This window comes from Ostrea edulis, chromosome 1, assembly GCF_947568905.1.
Source record: "Ostrea edulis chromosome 1, xbOstEdul1.1, whole genome shotgun sequence".
Lineage (NCBI taxonomy): Eukaryota > Metazoa > Mollusca > Bivalvia > Ostreida > Ostreidae > Ostrea > Ostrea edulis.
In genome coordinates, this window is record NC_079164.1 from 108,991,152 (window position 1) to 109,008,949 (window position 17,798).

General features: G+C 38.1%; 1 protein-coding gene across 1 annotated transcript; it reads right to left on the bottom strand.

Moving 5' to 3' along the window:
• Window positions 1–11,760: 11,760 nt before the first annotated feature.
• On the bottom strand, window positions 11,761–16,452 carry LOC125664598 (collagen alpha-2(IV) chain-like). The gene is made up of 5 exons (XM_056153261.1): window positions 16,405–16,452; window positions 14,917–14,983; window positions 12,094–14,583; window positions 11,968–11,982; window positions 11,761–11,872 (listed from the first exon to the last, which is right to left on the bottom strand). Exons 2-5 carry the CDS (start codon window positions 14,981–14,983, stop codon window positions 11,865–11,867), a joined length of 2,580 nt encoding a protein of 859 aa, XP_056009236.1. The 5' UTR covers window positions 16,405–16,452; the 3' UTR covers window positions 11,761–11,864.
• Window positions 16,453–17,798: the final 1,346 nt, after the last annotated feature.

Sequence of the window (17,798 nt, forward strand, 5' to 3'; positions counted from 1 at the left end):
ATCAAAGAAATAAAATATTATCTTTAGTGTCTGTTTTCTCTTTTATAAATATAAATTCGATACAAGGTCCGGTCAGCCTAGTCTCGTATATTCCGTTACGCTACTCATCGAGCCATTTATTTTTTCCTTCCTTCGGTGTCCAATTATTTTTAAATTTACTAGATGAAACCTTGCGCTTGCGGGAAATCACAATTAAATAATATTGCAGAGGAAGGACTTTTTAATGCGTGTTTCATTTGTTGCGCACATTAATTTAATGAACGATATCTTTAATTCAAATGAATTTAAGAGAAATATTTTAAAAAATTGCGTGCATTAGTTATGTTATATTTATTGATATCATATACAGTAAAGAAAACTTAATTATTAGGAAGTCACTTGGAGCTCCAAATTTTAAATGTTCTTTGTGTAATATAAATGATCTCTCTCCGTATTGAAAATTAGATACCGATTTTACGAATGCAATCGTAATCCGTCAAGCCGAATAGTTGACCAAAGACAATATGAACAGCTGTTCATGATATCAATATTTGAAACTCAGTATTGCGACTGCGTTTATAATGGTAGTTTTTGTCCAGTACGGCAATTTAAGGGCAAAGTTATGAATAAACGTCATTTCTTCTCATCAAACGCCATAATCGAAAACGTAATGTACTATATGAATGACAAACAAAAAATGCTATATTGCAAACAGTGGCCTGATTTCTTGGACATTGTCAGGAAGTAAACAACCTAATTTCGGTAAAATGTTTTAAGGAGTTTTAAGGCGCAAACTTCCCAGAACAGTCCCGCACCATTCGATATCTGATATATTGGATAGTTTTCGACTTATTACTTACTTTCAAGAACAGTGTCATTACAAAACATGTTCAACTAAAATTAAAAAAAAAACAAAAACTTTTGTGTTTGTACATATCAGTAACTGTTAACAAACTATTACAAAAAGTCGTAACAATGACTTCTATAATCACGGGAAAAAATAAGAACATTGAAAATATCAGATGAATATCGTATTTAAAAATTCATCGATGTGTCAGATCGTTGGTCTCGGGAGAGGGTATTCTTCGATGAATGAGATATAAGTAAAATAATTATAAAATGATAAATATGGGTTAAGTCAAAACTATTATAACTATAATTAAACACCTACTTTCTCGACTTACCGGATAGGCCCGAGAATGTGCGATTGGTATGACGTTGCCTCGCTTCGTTCTGGAAATTAGACTGAAATCACAGATGGAAGAAATGAACAGGCATATTTTATTTATTCAACAATTATCAAAACTTGTTTTTTTCTGTAAGAATAAAATCAAACATCGATAAACAATGAATTCATTTCATATCGTATTACAGACCCTGAAGCGTACTACTACACCACTTGCACGGAACGAAACGAAACGATTCTTGCACGGAACGCTGAACGCTCTGCACGGAACGAAACGATTCTTGCACGGAACGGTGAACGGTTTGCACGGAACGATTTGCACGAAACGCTTCCCATTTCCTGAACGGTCTGTACGATTTGCACGAAACGGTAGGCGTGGCTAGCAAGCTTTGTAAATGATTGTGAATGGTTTACATGAAACGGTAGGCGTGGCCTGCACGCTTTAATTATGACTAAACAGTTGATAATAATGACTAATAAAATTAAGCACTAAAATTTTACATTTATTAGGTTTTGGTCATTTTTGGGAGGAAGTGAAAATGATTTTTTTAATTCGTATACAATAATTGACGGAAGTATGCGTGAAAAAAACCCCAAAAACATACAAACAAACAAAATATGTGATTTATCGAACTCCAGTAAATGTGCTTTGTATCAACATTTTATTGATAATATTGATGTTCGATTATTGATTGACAAAACAGATATTAATCATGTATATACGTGAGCAAAGAATAAAAATTTTATCACCTAAACAAATAAAAATTAAAAATATCTTTACTTTTAAACAACCCTTTAGAAAACTCCGAACTTTCATTAAGAAAATAATAAAATAAAATGTGCTCCTCTACATAGAATGCCCATACTTCTTATTAATAATAACACGATTTTTTCTAACTTGATAAATACTTTATTACACGCATGTATTATATATATAACAGCTTTTTGTCTTTATATTTTGTATACCATTGCATAATGGTGATGAGATCCAATAAATTGAATTGAGTACATGTACTCTTGAAATATCACAAAGTATACAGTTGACAACGATTGAAATAAAAATGCAGACGTTTTCTTCTTTATTCAGTGACTCACGAACTTGCTCGTCTTCTGAATGAAAGTTGTAAAACAAACGTACTAGGTTTTGGTCAATTATAACATAATACGGGGATAAAATTCATCTCATATCCGCTAGCAATGGGTTTTGAGTCAACTGTGCCTTCGTGGACGAGTAATCTTGGCAAGCGAAGATGGAAAAAAAATGCCTAGATAGTCCGCTTGCATAAACATGTATTATGAAGGTTAAATCGAAAAATTATCCAGTAAATTCAATGATGTTGTAGTATATATAGCTTGTATTTATTTTATTTTTGACTGAGAGGGAGATAGACAGCTAAGCACGTAACATCGTTTTAGAAAGGGGGGGGGGGGCTCATTCATTAGTCCTAACCCGTGCCAGCGGAAAAATTTAATGTGTAAAGAAAACAATATGGGAAATTAAAAAAAATATCACAATGAAAGGGGATGGATAATTAATCAGAAAGAAATTGTACTTTCAAGATTTATACTGAAAGTATTAAACTTCCAGTATCTGCATACATTCATGAATATTATAATCAATGATTACCAATGCTCTCTCTCTCTCTCTCTCTCTCTCTCTCTCTCTCTCTCTCTCATTATCTAATGCATCTAAATTTTAAATGCTTTCATATAGCAATTAAAGATTTTGATAATCGATAGCGTATATGAATAAAAGCAAATAATCGTTAAGTCATTTATGTTTATATTGGTATTAGTCTTTTTTCATGAACTAGTTGCATTTGACACCGAGGTTTTACATCCTTAAATATTGATTACAGGCACGTAGAATCGGAGAGGGTGTAATGTGAAAGCTAGGGATTTAGTCTTGTAGCAACCTACCCACTGCGCGATTTAAGAAATTGAAATCGGAAGGGGAAATTGAGACAGTTTCAGACTACTACCCCCCCCCCCCCCCCCCTCCCCAACACACACACATGAACAGGTTTTCGTAATCGGACAATTTAAGCACCATTTTGTGTTGTTATCTTAATATTTCTTGTCAAGAATTTTACCCAACTTAACCGGCAACATACCCCTTCTGGTACAATGAAAAATATAAGTAATGTTAGCACGGGGCTCTATAAAGTTCAATCTGCAGTTTGGTCATACTTCGTCATTCAATAACTTATTTTAAAAAAATAAAAAAAATGTTTGTCGGGTTAGCGGTACTAGTAGTAGTTAACCCATATAATATTGTTGGTTATGTGCAGTTGTACCATAGTTTGGCGTGCTTTCTTTTGTTAAAAGTGTGGGTTATCTGTACATAACCCACACTTTTCTTCAAACCCCGCCCACATTCTCGAGAGAAAAAATCACTGTCCACAGTATGAAGTTCCTCCAGATCAAAATTGCACATAACTGACTCAGACTAAGTTCTCCAAATACATTATAGATATTCGCACTGAATCTCACTTAAACCTTGATACAAGATAATATCGTCAATGGTTTCGTCCCAAAGACTTTCTATTTCCATATTCTCCTCAAGTCGAGAAACACGTGTACGTAGAAATACGGGTATCATTTATAAAGAGTTTTATAAAAGACCCAGTCACGTGATAAGAACGCGTTTAATTAATTTTATGATATTTACTAATAAAATAAGATTCTATTATAGCTTACGGAGTTCACCTCACATATGAAACACTATCAAAGGTGCAAACAGTAACTCTGGAGAAAGCGTTTCGGATTTTATTGGCAAAAATTGTTAATTTATAAATATAGATTATTTTTGAAATTTTCAACAATATTGAAAGATGATTCATTCTCAGACTCTTTTTCGAAAATAAAAATAATAATCATAAAATATTCCCGCAGACGCATCCTAAATTCCCATGTTTACTATGATAAATACGACTGAAGAAGACCGGTAACACGGTCGAAATATTTCAAGAAAGTGTTTATAGAGGGTTTTTTGTTTTTGTTTTTTAATTTTACTCCGAAGAAAGACTTTATATATATATATATATATATATATATATATATATATATATATATATATATATATGAAAATCTTGATATTCATATGCGAATTTTGATTTGTATGCGATGAATCTTGATTTATATTCAATAATCTTGTTATCGAATATAAATCAAAATTCATCTAATATATTTAAATAACAAGATTATCGAATATATAACAAATTTTATTGCATAGATATAAGTATCAAGATTATCGAATATACATAAAAATATTCATATATAAATATCAACAACAACAGCCAAAAAATCTCAAAATTATGGAATATACATAAAAAAAATTCACATATATGAATATAAAAATTATCGAATATATAAATAATATAAATCAAGATTTTTGCATATAAAAAGCAAGAGTATGGAATAGTAATCAAGATTTTCGCATATAGTTAGCAAGATTATCTAATATAAATTCAGATTTCCCATATAAATAGCAGGATTATCGAATATATATCAAGATTTTCGCATGTAGACAGCAGGATTTTCGCATAGAAATCAAGATTTGTTCATTAATGTACCGTGTATCCCCATACAAAGTTAACGTTGGCGATATCAACATTTTAATGTCTATAGATTTTGAATTTGGAAGGTCTTCGGGATCCCTTTAAGGTGAATTTCTTACGTTTATTGTCTATAAAGTAATGATTTCCGAACTGACAATGATTCACCAGGATTAGTGAGGTGAGTTTCACGTAGTAAGTTCTCAACATATTTGAATTTAGCCTAAAACATCAGACAGTTCCGGGAACCAGCCGCAGACGCTACGTCGTTTTTAACATAACACGACAGCAATCGACTTTTTGAAAGTGCAAAATGACTGCAGAAATAAAAGAGACATACTCTAAATCGTGGTAGGTGCTCGATGGATATTTGGACTAGCATCTCTTTCGAATTTCAGACCACTATCACACAAATCTTGCCTGAACTTCCGCCACTTGTGGAGATAAAAATGGGTTAAACTGAATTTTTCGCGCGCTTCAATTTTTTGCCTTAGATATCCTATTATGATTTGATTGAATGATTTTATATTGTTTAAGGTCCCGATCGAAAAATTTTCACGCCTATGGAGACGTCACCATTGCCGGTGAAGGGCTGCAAAGACGGGCATATGATTGGCACTTACGGCCTTTGAGCAAGGAGGGATCTTTATCGTGCCACACCTGTTATGACATGGGGCTTCAGTTTTTGAGGTCTCATCGAAGGACTATCCCATTTAGTCACCTCTTACGACAAGCAAGGGGTACTGAGGACCTAATCTAACTCGGATCCCTATCACTATGAAAGGCAAAGATATCTCATAATTCCTATCAGCAATACAAAACGGAGAGTTGGGTAAACACGGATCACTGGATATACCAGAGGTGGGATCAGGTGCCTAGAAGGATTAATCATCCCTATCGACCAGTCACGCCTGCCGTAAGCTCTATATCTTGATGAGGTAAACGGAGTTATCCGTAGGCAAAATCGGTGTGCCAAGAACGGCCTAACAATCGGTATGAAACACGTCAGACAGCATTTGACCCAATGATCGGTCGTATAGGCAAACTAGATCGTATTAACGACCATAGAATTTGCGAAATGCTGACTTTCAACGAAACTGTTGAAACCCCTGTACCATCAACTTGTTTGTCATTAGCCTGCCTCAATTAAAAAAGAATGACCATACGCAGAACAAGCTCTTGCATATAGAATCAGTTGAGATATATAAACACCATATGCAGGTGATAATGGAATATTGCTGCATAAATATGGGAAGTTAACGATGGAGAAGCTGAAATCATCCCGTTTGTCATACAGTTGAGTTGTCAGTTTGCCGTTAATGTCTACTTTCAATAAAATATCTAAGTATGAAGCAGAAGTTGACGACTGAGGTGTCTTTTATTTCGAGTTCACAGGGATATATCGAATCGACATATGAATGAAAATTATCATTGTTAATAGATGATACGTTGTCGATATACTTAAATGTCGAATTGAAGGTCACAGCAAGATATTTTTTCTTGCATTTTGTACCTCTACATACTGTAAATCTCACAGTAAATCAAGTTGGTATCAACCTATCTTGGAACCATCACATTGATAGTGTTTGTAAGAAAGCAAACAACACCACTGCCTTCTTATGGAGAAATATGTCATCTTGTCCAACCAACATCATATGGACAAATGTTACAAGACGTTGGTCAGACCCCAGATGGAATATACATCCACTGTTTGGGACCCTGACACTAAGAAGAATATCAAGAAGCGGCGCGTGACAAACAACTACAACACCACCTGCTGTGTCACAGCGTTGGTTGACAGGCTAAAGTGGAGAGCTTACACCAACGAAGTGTCCGAGCAAAGATCATCATGATGTACCTGGTTGTTCATTCCCTAATTGGTATGACATTGACTCCCCAACTCATTCAAACAGGAGCAGCCACATGGGGACATTAACACGGATACAGGATCCCATTCTGCTGTACCACCATCTTCAAGGAATCACTCTTTCCTATTACCATCAGGATATGGAACCAGCTGCCACAAGATACAGTCATGGCCACAACCCTGGAGTCCTTTAAGACCAGGATCCAGGGATTTGTAACACCATAGTAAAGAAGCAGTGCATGATTTTATCAGCTTTTAAACTTGTAAATAGCAGTATGACCCCCCCCCCCCTCGCGCTCATGGTTTTTGAAGAAGAGTTGGTTATTTTCGAAGCCGTTGCAATTGGTCACCATTTAGTTTTATACCTTCTCAACACTTAAGAGTTCCAACAGTCTATTTCATAATAGTTTGTATTATCAATTAGTACAGAAAACTGTGTCTGGAGGTATAGAACTTTCTGAATGACAAGTACTTTACATTGGCTGATCCAGGAATTGTGAAGGGGGGTCTAGTACTTGATCGTTTAGCTACTTTTCACAACCTCCACCCCCACCCCCATTCACATAAAGTCTCGATAACTTAAATTTTTTGGTCCACAAAAATGGGGTGTCCGGACCCCCTCTCTGGATTCGCCCTTGCTTTACACAAAGACGTTTAAGCAATAAAAAGGAAACTGTGTAAATTTTAACCAATCTATTTGAAGTCGTCTTTAGAAAGTTAAGGCAAGATTTCCCGAATCACTATGTGTGACACTGGTCCGAGATTCGGAAGAGGTGTCAGTCGTAACATCCGGCCTCGACGAATCTCGCTGAAACTAACCTTTCCGTGCATGGGTCGTTCACCGGGGCTCTACTTTTCCTACTGTCCTGGGCTGATGTTTTCGATTACCCCCATATTTTTTTTCTATTTCACGGACAATACGAAACAAAGTGTAATGGATTTATAGGGAGAGAGACGCTGGGATGAAATAAACTTGCATCCGGTATCACGGGTAGGAAGTAACATAGCTATATTTAGGTAACGTGACATTGAACTCCATAATGATAATAAATACATGTACACTTTAATATTTTTAAAACATGAAATGGTTTCCGAATTCCATGTAATCAGGAACTCAGTTAAAAGATGTGAAGCTTGCCTTGCCTTTTGAATATTGTAAATTTCTTTACCTAACGAAATCGCGAAGAATGACTATTTGGGATCTGTCTTTTTTCGCAAATTGATATAGATAACCTGCATCAGTCGCCTGTCATTGTTTGTTGTTGATTGATCAATGGTTACTGACCTAGAACTGTATTTTGAAAAAAGCATAAATACCTCTGTATAGGCAGGGGCGTAGCCAGGGTACTTTTGACGTGGACGCCCGAGTAGGTAGGGGGTTTGGGGTCCAGGGCAAAACCCTGGTGAGGGCCCAGGGGACGAAGCCCCCGGAAGCTGGTAAATTCTCGACGATTTCGATGTGTATATTCGACCCTCCTGAACGCATTTTCGTACACTTTATAAAATTTGATACGCAGCCATATTCGAGGTCTGTTCTGTTTTTGTACCAAATGCGGACAAACACTTGTAAAATCTCAACAATGAGAAAGGGTCTGTTCAATATCGTTGTATGACGAACTCACTACAAACAATTTTAGACCTTTGAAGAGACAAAACAAACACGTATGGTTATTGACCTAGACTATCCGGTTTAAAACAGTCAGATAGAGTGGTTAATTAATTGGTTTAGACAGACCAAGTAATTGACTGATCTCGATATGTCTCTCCCCCCCCCCCCCACCAAATGATGTGGACGTTTGTGCGTACAAACGTACGCCTGGCTACGCGCCTGATTGGGAACGAATACCCCTTTGTTACCTTCGCAACAGGCAGTAACATGAATTACATCTGACTTTCGAGTCTTAAAATCAAAGAATAGTGTCAAGAAATTTAGGAAAGATGACTGCATTCAACTATTACCAAAAATTCAATTAAAATTTAGATTAATCAGAATTAATGGGGTAAAAAAGAAGGAAGACAAAAACGAAGAAAAAAATCCCCTTGCTTTTTCAACAACAAAAACTTTGTGAAAGAAAATCATAGAACTGGATTCAATGACGAGATAGAGGTCTTTGGGTATAGCTTCACATTCATTGCCATGGGAACGGAAGTTTAAATGTAGGATTTCACAGAAATTCTACATATCCAAAGTGAATTATTGCAGCAGCAATTAGAAATTAGATAAGTGTATCAGACATTGCTGATGTATAGAAACTATTGGGACTATCGAGGGTCATAAGTGTAACTATGGTCACATTCGAGCGTTCGCGTCGTAATCGGGAGGTCGTAAGTTCGAGCCCCACCCGTGCCACAGCCGCGTCAAACCTAAGACGTCAAGACAGATAGTGGTTGCTCCTTCGCCAAACGCTCGGCATTTAAAAGTTAGAATCATGGGTCTTTCGGATATGACCTTAAAAACGAAGGTCCTAGCTGTATCGTGGCAGACGTTGGCACGATAAAGAACCCCTACTGCTAGCTATAAGACCTTGAGCGCTAAGCATAGGTCTCAATTTGTGGTACTTCACCTACAGCTGTTGACGTCTCAATATGAGTGAAAAATACTCGACAGGACGTAAAACAATCAATGGTCACAGTATTTACTGAGGAAGAAAACAGATTAATTGGAATGATTTCATAAACTTTTCACATTAAGAGGGACGTGCGAAATTGTGATTAAGATTGGCATAATCTCAATACGACCAGGTCATGTGACCTAAAATAAGTTGAAATAATCTTTGTTAACAATAGCGACATCAAGCAGAATGGTATACTAGTATGCTCGTACATGTATAATTAGAGAAAATTGGTAACAATGACCGGTCATTGTTTTTTGCTATGAAAATAGTATATGAAAATCATGGAAATACCATTATTGAAACCATTGTCCTAATATTTCTATAGCAATGAAAACCTAGCGCAACTACGATGTATCCATACCAAAGTCCTACCGGTATTCCTTCTTGTAATCAAAGTCTAATAAATAAACACATTTCCGTTTCATGAATTTGTATTTATACTAGATATCTCAAACTCAACATAGTTTTAGTCATGTGACAATGTTCATCAAGCTATATCTACTGTAGCGGACAGTGTAAGAGGGAACTTATACTGCCTCGCTAGAGAGCTAGCTTTTCTAATGATGTGGTCGAGTCTCTCTCTTGATCACGCAAGTTAAGCAACCTCGAGCGTGATCAACACTTGGCTGTGTGACCGCTACATGTTACAAATTGGTGGCAGCGTAGTAACTCCGGCGTTTGGCGGGAGGCCTGCTTCAGGTAGTCTCTTCGGAGTTCTGGGTACAAATGTGGATTCGTCTGGGGGTCGTCGAGAACGGCGTTGCTGAGCAGGTGTCAAACACTTAGAGAGAACTCACGCTAAGCTTCCGGACGAAGCTTCCCCTAGTGGGGGGAAGCGTAACTGACGGTATAAGAGGGAACTTATACTGCCTCGCTAGAGAGCTAGCTTTTCTAGTGATGTGGTAGAGTCTCTCTCTTGATCACGCAAGTTAAGTAACGGCGAGTGTGATCAGCACTTGGCTGGGTGACCGGTACACGTTACACTACGCAGTGACGGGTGAAATTTGAGGTTCTTTCCTAAATGTTTTGTATTGATTGTGTAGCTATCTTCAGGACACCAACAGTCGGTGGTTGATGACCTTCAGCGATCACGCAAGAAGTCACATATGAGTGCCAAGCAACATATTGGATATTTTACGGATAAAAGCCACGTTGGTATGGTAGACCATGCATCATAACATGCAACATTGGTCACCATTGCAGTCGGCAATGAAATAAAATAGACGCAAAATTTTAATGTGAAATATTCAAAGCAATGCCTTTTGTCCCAGTTTTGATATTTCGTGAAATGTTTGTCGTATCTAACATTTCAGTTAAACATGCAGTCGATAGTTCTAGACACCACACATGGCATCGTGGATACTTTTGATAAAGCTCTATGGCGTAGCGAATCACCAGCGAGTTTTATATGCTCTAATATTTTAGTGATCTGCTGGCATGGCATACGTAGTGCATATATGTAGCAATTGAAGACTGACAAGATGATTTCCCGGTAATGAATTGTACCGTGGTATGAAATTGGAAGAAAGAACATGCGCATATCCACGTGCATCAAAACAATTTGCATATAGAAGTCCACGTCTTAATTCAGAGTGTTTTATCAATGAAAACGTCTCACATGCTCCAACAAGTTTATCTTTTTTTGTTTTATGTAGCTTATTCCAGATAGAGATAAAACTATCGAGAAATTACGCCGTTTTATTACACAAAAGATAGAAAATGTTCGTCAAATCAGTAGACAAATACACAGTTCTATATTCACCTATGAAATGGCAATTTTACGATTTTTTGTAAAAACATGTTTTCAAGTGGTTCTAAATTCACGGTTTTTATGTCCAGTCTTTATAGATATATGTATCAAATGTTGCTTGTTTTTACTGATTTACTCCATAGCTAAATGAGCGAAAATTAGATGAATTAAAAATAAAGCTGAATACAGTATAATAAACAAAAGGAAAGGTGAAGATTATGAATAGTGATCAATCTCATAACTCCTATAAGCAATACAAAATAGAGAGTTGAGCAAACACGGACCCCTGGACACACCAGAGGTGGGATCAGGTGCCTAGGAGGGGTAAGCATCCCCTGTCGACCGGTCACACCCCCGTGATATTGATCAGGTAAATGGAGTAATTCGTAGTCAAACTCAGTGTGCCAAGAACGGCCTACCACGTCAGACAGCATTTAATCCAATGGTCAAACTAGATCATTATAAGAACCATAAAATTTGCGAAATGCTGACTTTAAACGAGACTATTAAACACTATCATTGTTTTCATGATATACGTTCATAACTCATTATGAAATGGGAAACGTGAAAAAAGATTAATGAAATGTCTTTAGCCTTTTTAAAATTAGACAACTGAAGCAAGGATTTTACAAACCTTAGATTCATAGACTCGTATTAAATAAGGTGTTGATAACATTGATATAATCACTTCTCTTAAGAATAAAAAAAAAAACCAAATCGAAAGAGCTTTCAATTTAGAATCATCTCTTATCAAATTTAGTGTCCAGTAAAAAAGTCATTAACCCCTAATTAATTTTCAATACGTGATTGACTTAAAATGCAGTATGTAAATTATATACATATTATTTTAATTTAAAAATAACAAAATTCAATTTTCATTGTCTTCTTTGATTTATAAATGCATTTTTCATTACCAATCTACAAAGAGAAAAATGAAGAGAAAATTACATTATTATAGATTCTAACAAATTAAAGTACGTTTAAGTTCATAAAAGAAAAGCAAGGATACTTACATTTGATTTTAGAACCTGAAATGTAAATGTAGTTTATGAGAGTACTTTTAAAAAAAATTATATTAAAAAAATTACAGATGAAATCTTTTCAAATAGTATTTTCACTAAAAAGTTTCCAAAATTTACCTGCATTATTTCTATTGCGCATCATTCCTCCCATTCCCATCATCCCTGTACCCATACCAGATGGCATCATCATTTCAGCGGCTGGCATCATCATTTTTGCAGATGGCATCATCATTTTTGCAGGTGGCATCATCATCATTTCTTGGGCTGGCATCATCATTTTTGCAGGTGGCATCATCATTCCTGGGGCTGACATCATCATATTTGCTTGTGGCATCATCATCATTCCTGGGGCTGGCATCATCATATTTGCAGTTGGCATCATCATTTTGGGTGTAGGTGCCATCATTGAACCTTTATTGCCTGCGTTCATTCCTCCCATCCCACTCATCATAGAAGCAGCTGCCATCATCATACCCATATCCATAGGTGACATCGCCATTCCTCCCATACCACCCATTCCTCCCATACCACCCATTCCTCCCATACCACCCATGCTTGGTTTCATCATTTTTCCTCCTCCCATACCAGGACCCATGATCATCATATCAGCAGCGCCAGCGCCACTTCCTCCAGATGACATAACTGCACCATTTGAACCTCCTCCTACCATAACCATCATTTTAGGCCCAGCACTACCAGCTCCAGCAGCTGCTACACCTTCTATTTCACCACCTTCAATTTCTCCAGGCTGTGGAGCCTCTGTTGGCTGAGGTGGAGATGGCATCGCTGCTTCACCTCCCTTTGCACCACCCATGGCAGCACCCATACCGCCATTCATACCGGCGCCCATACCGCTATTCATACCAGCACCCATTTTACCTCCAGACTGCATAGGCACAGGCATCATGCCCTCAGCAGGTGGCATCATACCCGCTGGCATCATACCTGCTGGCATCATTCCCTCAGCTTCTGGCATTTTTCCTCCAGCTGGCATCATTCCTCCAGCTGGCATCATTCCTCCAGCTGGCATCATTCCTCTTCCTCCCGCTGGCATCATTCCTCCAGCTGGCATCATTCCTCCAGCTGACATCTTTCCTCCAGCTCGCATCATTCCTCCACCTGGCATCATTCCTCCAGCTGGCATCATTCCTCCACCTGGCATCATTCCTCCAGCTGGCATCATTCCTCCACCTGGCATCATTCCTCCACCAGGCATATTTCCTCCTGCTGGCATCATTCCTCCACCTGACATACCTGCTGGCATTCCGTTAGACGGCATTCCAGGTTCAGGTGCTGGCATCGGGGCTCCTGTCATCATACCAAGTGAAGAAGGAGCTGGTATCATAGAACCGGGCATCATTCCAGGGGCAGGCGCAGACATCATAGAACCAGGCATTCCAGGTGCCGGTTCAGGTGCTGGCATCATACCATTAGGCATCATTCCAGGTGAGGAAGGCATCATTCCAGGTGAGGGAAGCATCATTGAACCAGGCATCCTTCCAGGGACAGGTTCAGGCATTGGGGCTCCTGGCATCATACCAGGTGATGAAGGTGCTGGCATCATTGCATTAGACATCATTCTAGGGGCTGGAGCAGATGCTGGCATCATAGCATTAGGCATCATACCAGGTGATGAAGGCGCTGGCATCATAGAACCGGGCATCATTCCAGGGGCAGGCGCAGACATCATAGAACCAGGCATTCCAGGTGCCGGTTCAGGTGCTGGCATCATACCATTAGGCATCATTCCAGATGAGGAAGGCATCATTCCAGGTGAGGGAAGCATCATAGAACCAGGCATCCTTCCAGGGGCAGGTTCAGGCATTGGAGCTCCTGGCATCATATCAGGCGATGAAGGTGCTGGCATCATGACATTAGACATCATACCATTAGGCATCATACCAGGTGATGAAGGTGCTGGCATCATACCATTAGGCATCATTCCAGGGGCAGGTTCAGGCATTGGAGCTCCTGGCATCATACCAGGCGATGAAGGTGCTGGCATCATACCATTAGGCATCATACCAGGAGAAGAAGGCGCTGGCATCATACCATTAGGCATCCTTCCAGGAGCAGGTTCAGGTGCCGGTGCCATGGGTCCTGGCATACCTTGTATCATCGTATTAGGCATCATTTCCGGGGCTGGGGCAGGCGCCATACCCATCATTCCCATTATGTTTCCGCCTGGCATACCATTTCCTGGCATACCCATCATTCCCATCATGTTTCCGCCTGGCATACCATTGCCTGGCATACCATTTCCTGGCATACCCATCATGTTTCCGCCTGGCATACCCTTGCCTGGCATACCATTTCCTGGCATACCCATCATGTTTCCGCCTGGCATACCCTTGCCTGGCATACCATTTCCTGGCATACCCATCATGTTTCCGCCTGGCATACCCTTGCCTGGCATACCATTTCCTGGCATACCCATCATGTTTCCGCCTGGCATACTCTTGCCTGGCATACCATTTCCTGGCATACCCATCATGTTTCCGCCTGGCATACCATTGCCTGGCATACCATTTCCCGGCATTCCCATCATGTTTCCGCCTGGCATACCATTGCCTGGCATACCATTAGGTCTATTGCCTCTCCCTCGCCCTTAAAGAGAAATATAAGTAACGTTTATTTACACAAATTGGACATATTATGCCATTCTATAGCTCATATATTGGCGTAATTGTCATTAGTGTGGAGGGAGGGAACCAGATTACCCGTAGTATGCGATCTTTCTTAGTCCATTGGTTGAAACTGGGTCACAATGCTCAGTTTTATCTGTTTGATCATATATGTTTGCATGAATCTTTAATGACTAAATGATGGATTAATTCGTGTTTTATTAAAGCAGTGCAACTTATCAACACATCATACACGTTATGAAAAAATAGAAAAATACTAAATAGTGTCGTCTATGATACTTTAAGGAAGACTAACCATATGCTCTGGCCTGGGCTCCAGTTATTGCTAGGAGAAGTATGAAAGACACGGTATGTGACCTCATCTAAAATTAAAACATATACATAAGAAGACAGAAGGCATTGTTCTAAACTGCTTAATGGCAGTACACCAATACACACAAACCACTGTTGATTTCTGATGTTTGGTTAAATGCTTCATTAAACAAATATCAAAGGATGATGAAATAATTTGGGTGGTATTCCGATATAATTATACCCTTTTGTGTTTGTTCCTTGTCTGGTTACGGTGGACAAAGTATGATCAAACTTGAATCCATACTAAATGAGGTTGCTTGCATTGTAACACGATATATTATATTCTTCTTGTTTTTATGAGATTTTTGAGGATTTTATCTGTAATTCTTTTTTAAAATTTTACACCCTGTGATATCTATGGAAATCATGGTGTGCACAAACCTGAATCTATACTGTATATTGAAGGTTGTACATTAAATTGAAAAAGTGTACCCTTGTGATTCTTGGGAGAGAGAAAGCTATATAAAAGAATTTGCCTGTATAAGCCTATGTGAAAGGTGAAGATAACGAACAGTGATCAATCTCATAAATCCCACAAGCAATACAAAATAGATAGTTGGGCATACACGGACCCCTGGTTACACCAGAGGTGGGATCAGGTGTCTAAGAGGAGTAAAATCTCCTGTCGACCGGTCACACCCGCCGTGAGCGCTATATCTAGATCAGGTCAACGGAGTTATCCGTAGTCAAAATCAGTGTGCCAAGAACGGCCTAACAATCGGTATGAAACACTTCAGACAGCATTTGACCCAATGATGGTTGTATTGGCAAACTAGATCGTTATAACGACTATAGAATTTGCGAAATTAAGACTTGTCCTTTCAGGGATGGAAATGTATGAATGAAATTTCATGCTAGTTAGATTTTATCCAATTAAGTTCATCTGAATAGAACATTGATTGATTGATTGTTTTAATGTTTGCCTCGCCACACTAAACAATTTTTCAGTTATCTGGTGGCGCCCTTTTTTATTGGTGGAAGAGAGAACCCAGATACAATGTACCTGGGAAGAGACCACCGACCTTCCGAAAGTAAACTGAGAAACTTTCTCACTTACCGGCGCGAGTGGGATTCGAACCCGTGCCGACCAGAGGTCTGAATAGAACATCCGGCAGAACAAATAATTACAATTTATGCTCATCATTACATTCCCAACACCAAAAGTAATAGTAGGGACCTTTTTGTTTCAGAGGATTACTGAAGGGGGGAGTACAGGGTGCTAATGTTGGCCTATTTTAGCGATATGATCCAAAATCGCCGAATAGTAATCATTAAATTTCAGGTCTTTCATGTTTATAGAATAATTTAAAAACATCACCAAATTCACAACAGTTATTACTGACATTCCCTTTTCTCTTATTTTACATGCACAAAACTACCCTCTATAAAGTCATTCAATATGAAATACTGTATAGAAGCATGGTCTTACCTTTGTTTATTTGGCTGTGGTCTAATGCAATCTTTTTGACAAGAAGACAATGTCCTCCGCCAGAATTTTGTTTTTATACCGTGTACCTTCTATTTCCGCTAAACATTGCATTGACGCCAAGATCTGGACACTAATTTACAACTTCCAACATACAATGCAACACGGAGCCCTGAAAATCTTACACAATTTAGTCGTAAAAATGGGGGAGAACTACACGTGTTATGTGGTAAGAAAATCACGAAGATCTGATACTTCTGGGATCCCTACTGAAGAAGACTAACAAGAGGAAACTTGCCGGTCGCCATGTTTGCAGTGCACGGTGTCCTTACAAGAGTTTGGTAAATAACTGTTTTTACGAGAAAACAACCCTAATGAGCTAGTAGCTGGTTTAAGGTTAGCAACAATCAAAAAGAAAAACAAGAAAACAAAAAAATACGAAAATCATTACTCATCCTAAATGCATTCTTCGTTGCATGCAAACTAATGCCATGGGCAGTTTCATAGAAGGATGTGTATTGACTATAGATTATGCATAATTAAAGATGCATACAAACCCCATCCCTAACATAGATTTATATACCCTGATTTGTGAAATTAACGCCTCAGCAGAGCCGAAAACTTGTGGGATTTGTTGAAAAACATTTTTTATTTACTGCATGTGATGGTAGAATTACATATAAAAATAAAATGCGTTCTCGGATAAAGCTGCTTAATCCTAGGTGGCAAACTGGCACCAATATCGCCATCCCTGTATATTTATCAGGAAAATCAAAGGTGTTATCTAGATCATACAGAGAACTCAAGGCTATTTTTGTCACAGAGGACTAAAAGCTTCCCTCTCCTGAGGTGAATTATTTCTGTTCATAGAATAGAAATACATTTGATCACTAAAATTTGATAATCCATGTAAACCCCCCCCCCCTTTTTTTAACTTTCCAATTTTGTGTGTCAAAACCATTATGATATTTACAACCAGTTTCCCGCCATTTCTTGTAATTGGACGTCAGAAATAACGCAGTATATCGTGTTTATTCAGATATAATTTTAGTTCTTATTTTGATTTTTCCGAGAGCATTTGAGAATATGATTTATATTTATACCGTTCTTTTTAAAAAAAAAAAAATACGTACGTACTATCAATGTAAGTAATGTTCTCTAATGATCTCAATGTTCGCGAAAAGGAAAAATGGTATAGGTATAAAACTGTGCACTTTTACATCAAAAGGTAAACAATCGGGGGAAAGTAGAGCATACGATTTCATATTTTAGAATCACCAACAGTTTTTATTTTGAAAATATATTAGAAAAGTTATACATGAAAGTAATTTTCGGAAGACCAAATTAGACCAATATACCTAATAAAATATTAATTAGTATTTTGGGATTGGGAATTC

Excerpts from the sequence above, each read along its gene's own strand:
- LOC125664598 (XM_056153261.1), bottom strand. The coding sequence starts at position 14,983 with ATGAGGTCACATACCGTGTCTTTCATACTTCTCCTAGCAATAACTGGA. Across the intron at positions 14,584-14,916 it reads AGCCCAGGCCAGAGCATATG|GGCGAGGGAGAGGCAATAGA; the intron begins GTTAGTCTTCCT and ends TTTCTCTTTAAG.